At 51.1% G+C, this 5000-nt stretch overlaps 1 protein-coding gene across 1 annotated transcript in view; it reads right to left on the bottom strand.

Moving 5' to 3' along the window:
- The window catches only part of adgra3 (adhesion G protein-coupled receptor A3), a 51051-nt gene that overhangs the window by 1194 nt on the left and 44857 nt on the right, over positions 1–5000 (bottom strand). Inside the window, exons 21-22 of the mRNA XM_063186954.1 lie at positions 4117–4621; positions 1–2942 (exon numbers count right to left, since the gene is read on the bottom strand). The exon at positions 1–2942 is cut by the window's left edge and continues 1194 nt beyond it. Of these exons, the coding sequence (XP_063043024.1) occupies positions 875–2942; positions 4117–4621 (2573 nt within the window). The 3' untranslated portion in view covers positions 1–874. The remainder of the gene's footprint in view (positions 2943–4116; positions 4622–5000) is intronic.

Below are 5000 nucleotides of genomic sequence, written 5' to 3'. Positions count from 1 at the left end.
GTTCTTAATATTTGTTCAGCTGCAGCGTGTCTGTAACTCTTTCACGTTACAGGCCTAATACGCTGTCCGTCATCAGTCTGTCCCGCCCACACAGGCAATGCCCCGTCATTATTGGAGGGCTAAATGCTCACTGTTCACTGGCTGTCTTGTGGCAGTTCAACCAAAACAGGACATTCTGATTGGCTATTGGCAGCAATGGACACAGGAAGAGGATGTGGCAATGGACACAGGAAGAGGAAGTGTTTGCAGCTGTGTGATTGGCCAGAGGATAGCCCCCAATTGGCTAGTGTTTCCAAAAGGACAGCCCTGGTTGGCTAATATGTCCAGGGGGCGGGTCTGTTTGGCTAAAGGTCAGCCCGATTGGCTCCAGTGTTTTCAGAGTCCGGTCGTGGTTGACCAGTATGTCCACAGGCAAGTTCTATTTGGCATTAATGTGTTCCCTTCTTTCCAGACTCCCGCTTCTCATTGGGTAGTATTTCCAGACTCCCGTTTCTCATTGGCTAGTATTTCCAGACTCCTGTTTCTCATTGGCTAGTATTTCCAGAGCTGCTTACTGGTTGGATAGTATTTCCAGACATTTGTTTGTGGTTGGCTAGAGTCCTGTTTTCATTGGCTAGGGTTTCAAGAGACTCATTTCTGGTTGGCCAGTCCAACTTGGCTAGCATTTCCAACCTCCTGTTGAGTCCTGTTCTCATTGGCTAGTATTTCCAGACTCTTGTTTTTGGTTGGTTAGTGTTTGTACAGCTCCTCACTCATTGGCTAGTATTTGTACATCTCCTCTGTCATTGGCTAGTGTTTGCAGAGCTCATTTCTGGTTGGCTAACCGGCGGTCCAACTTGTCTAGTATTTCCAGACTCCTTCCTGATTGCCTGTACTAGACGGTGGTCTCGTGTTTCCAGAGTCCCGTCCTGATGTTGCCGCTGGTGCTGCGCTCTGGCACCAGGGGCAGCAGCTGTGGGCGCTCGGGGGGCAGTAGAGCTCTCTCTGGGGGCAGCAGGCCTCTCTCTGGGGGTCGATCCAGCACCAGCAGGGGGTGCTGAGCAGGGACCTCCAGCGGCAGGAGAGCTCTCTCAGGGGGGCGATCCAGCAGCGGCAGCCCAGGGCGAGGGGCTCTCTCTGGGGGACGATCGGGTCGATCGAGGGGCAAGAGAGGCCACTGGGGAGGGACCTCCAGGGGCAGCAGAGGGCTCAGAGAGTTCTGGCTCATCAGGGAGGGGGGGCTGTAGCTCTGGGTCTGGGCGTCAGGTCGCTGGCTCTGGCCGTCAGGTCGCTGGCTCTGGCCGTCAGGTCGCTGGCTCTGGGCGAGGAGGGAGGGGGGGTTGGGGGGGCTCTGGGCCAGGTTGGGGATGTCTGACCTCTGGCTGTCCTTCAGGGAGGAGCTGCTGGTAGCCAAGTTGAGGTTGAGGCCGTAGCTCTGAGCTTTGGGCTGGAGGAGAGCAGTGTGGGGAGGAGGGCAGGGGGCCTGAGCTTTGGGCTGGAGGAGAGCAGTATGGGGAGGAGGGCAGGGGGCAGACAGGACTGATGGGGGAGGAGGGCAGGGGGCAGACAGGACTGATGGGGGAGGGGGGCAGGGGGCAGACAGGACTGATGGGGGAGGGGGGAGAGGAGATGAAACGTCTGTACAAGGAGTGGAGTCCACATGGACCACACAGGGCATCTGGGGGCATTCTTTAGGGGTAGAGAGCTCAATAGGGGGCATTTGGGGGCATTCCTTTAGGGCAGGGTGGTCAATAGGGGGCATTTGGGGGCATTCCTTTAGGGCAGGGTGGTCAACAGAGGGCGATAGAGAGTAGTCCTTAGGGGCAGGGTGGTCAACAGAGGGCGATAGAGAGTAGTCCTTCTCCACGGCCACCACAACCCCGTTACTCACCAGCGAGCCCCCACTACTCCCCACGACCACAGAACACAGCGGCTCTAACATTCCAGAACCCATTGGCTCCAGCATTCCAGAATCCATTGGCCCTAACATTCCATAACCCATTGGCTCTAACATTCCAGAACCCATTGGCTCAAGCATTCTAGAATCCAGAGGCTGCTCCAGAGATCTAGGACTCATTGGCTCCAGAACTCTAGAACTCTGCGTCTCCAACATTCCAGAACCCAGTGGGTCCAGAACTCCTGTGCTCGGCGCACCAACAGAGTCTACAGGGCCAGACCCAACACCCTCCTGGGCAGCAGAATCGAAGGCCCCATTAGAGCCCACGTTGGTGTCCACCGCAGATCCCAGAATGGCGCTAGATCCAATCCCACATCCCAGAGGGTTGCTGGACCCGATCCCGTCGCCCACCGCCGCCACCCCGTTGCCCAGCCCGGCGGCCAGGCTGCTGGAGTGTGTGTGTGTGAGGTTGGTGGCGTGTGTGTGTGTGTTGGCGGGCAGCGGGAGGCTGTGTGAGGCCGGGCGTGAGCGCGAGTGGGAGTGTGAGCGTCGCGGTAGGCTGTTGCTGGCGTCGCTGCTGTCCTGTAGAGCTAGGTGGCGCTCTCGATACGCCATGTAGGCGGCGCGCCGGCTCTGGCGCGAGTGGGATGAGGAGTGTTGTCCGCCGCGCCTGTGGCCGTGCCCGTGGCCGTGCGAGTGTGTGTGCGTGTGGGAGTGTGTGTGTGTGTGTACGCTGCCCTCGACGCTGGTGGGGACGTCGTAAGCGTACTCTCGCAGCACCGTCAGGCGGCTCGCTCGCTGGTGGGCCCGCGCCCGGCTCTTGTGCTGCCTAGCAACGCCCCCGTTGCCATTAGGTACGAGCCCCCCTGCTGCCACAGGCCCCGCCCCGCTGCCCAGGGGTTGGCCGGTTGCCAGGTTGCTAGGGGCAACCACGGGCCTGATTGACAGGTCCAGAGGGGCCACGTGCATCTTGATGTCGGCGTCCAGGGAGTGTTCCGTCAGGCTGTTGTCCAATAGCGCGGAGGCACTGGGGGCAGTGGGAGGAGCTTGTGGCAAGGGGAGGAGCCTGTGTGGGGATAGACAGGGATCGATATTAGGAAATGTCAAGTATGGAGGTGGAGAAGTATCAATATACAATACTACACCAGTATTATATCGACAAAAGCCAGAAAACAGATCATCTTAAAATGTGTGTACTCTGACCCTCATTACTTAAAAGACTATTTAATTCCAGACAGACATAGTTACAGATTATGACACACTGAACACCCCACATTCTCACAAAGAATACTGGTAGGTGGGCGTTGAAATTTAAAAAGAATGTTGCCTGTAATGATTAATTGTAATAGTTTAATCACCTGCATCCCTGATGCTGAATATATGATTCATAGTAATTGTATATAGTATGTATACAGTTTATATATATAGTAATTGCATATAGTATAATAGTATTTATACAGTTTACATATATAGTAATAGTATATAGTTAAACGACCTGCACCCCTGTTTATATTTATATTTTTATATAGCACTAGTATGTGTGTAGTATATAGTTTAATGACCTGCAACCCTGATGCTTGATTCATAGTGATAATATAATAGTATTTATATAGTAATAGTATACTAATATTTATATATTTATATAGTTTATATAGTAATAGTATGTAGTTTAATGACCTGAATCCCTGCTGCTGAATATATGATTCATAGTGATAATATAATAGTATTTATATAGTAATAATAGTATATAGTATACTAATATTTATATACCGGTAGTTTATATAGTTTATATAGTAATAGTAGTATGTAGTTTAATGACCTGAATCCCTGCTGCTTAATATATGATTCATAGTGATAATATAATAGTATTTATATAGTAATAGTATACTAATATTTATATATTTATATAGTTTATATAGTAATAGTATGTAGTTTAATGACCTGAATCCCTGTATATATTTATATAGTTCATGTATATAGTAATAGTATGTGTATAGTTCATAGTTTAATGACCTGCATCCCTGCTGCTTAATATATATATAGTAATAGTATATAGTATACTAATATTTATATAGTTTATATAGTTTATATAGTAATAGTATGTAGTTTAATGACCTGCATCCCTGCTGCTGAATATATATTTATATAGTTTATATAGTAATAGTTTATAGTTTAATGACCTGTACCACTGTATATATTGATATAGTTTATATAGTAATAGTAGTATACAGTATATTCACCTGCACCCCTGCTGCTGCTGCTGCTGTGCCGCCTCCACCTGCAGATTGGTCAGCTTGGCCGAGGGCCTCATACTTCCTGCGTTCTGATTGGACAGCCTCAGGCTTCCTCCGTTCTGATTCGCTGACAGCCTCAGGCTCCCTGCGTTGTGATTGGTGGACTCCCCGTCTCCGCTGCTGTGGGGGGCTGGACTCGGCGGGGAGGAGGAGTTAGAGCAGGCCGCCGCTTGGTTGTTGCCAGGCAACAGTGCCATGTGGGAGGGGTTTGTGGCGTTGCGAGAGCGGCGATGGTGATTGGCTGAGCAGCAGGAGCGTTGCCATAGCGCCCGGACGTCGGATCGCGAGGCCCCGTGATGGGAGAGCAGGAAGCCTGAGAAGCCGAGCGCCACCAGGCCGAACAGGCACGCCACGGGCAGCCGAGAGGCAGAGGACGGGTCCTGATGACACAGGACACACACCGCACCCAGCGCCCACAGCAACAGGAAGAGACCCAGCAGCCCACACACACCTGAGGAGGACACACACACACACACACACACACACACACACGTACACACACACACGCACGCACGCACACACACACACACACACACACACAATTTAGGTAATCTTTCACGACACACGGCAGGAGAACTCGCCCAGCAGACATAAACACATACACACACACACACATATATAGTCTTTAAAACGTTATATTATCGTTACTACTCATCCCTCAGCTGCATGTTTGTTCTCGAGGGTGGGGGTGGGGGTGGGGGGGGGGGGATGGGGGGGGTTGTAGAGTATATTGTAATTTTAATATTATTGCTCAACATCATTTATTTATTCATGTAAACATCATTTCTACTGTACTCACCCCCCAGCTGGGAGAGGAAGGAGTGTTTGTT

The sequence above is a fragment of the Engraulis encrasicolus genome, chromosome 21 (genome assembly GCF_034702125.1).
Source record: "Engraulis encrasicolus isolate BLACKSEA-1 chromosome 21, IST_EnEncr_1.0, whole genome shotgun sequence".
Taxonomy (NCBI): Eukaryota; Metazoa; Chordata; class Actinopteri; order Clupeiformes; family Engraulidae; genus Engraulis; species Engraulis encrasicolus.
The sequence above is the reverse complement of the archived record's forward strand: the minus strand, read 5'-3'. Positions and strand labels throughout refer to the sequence as shown.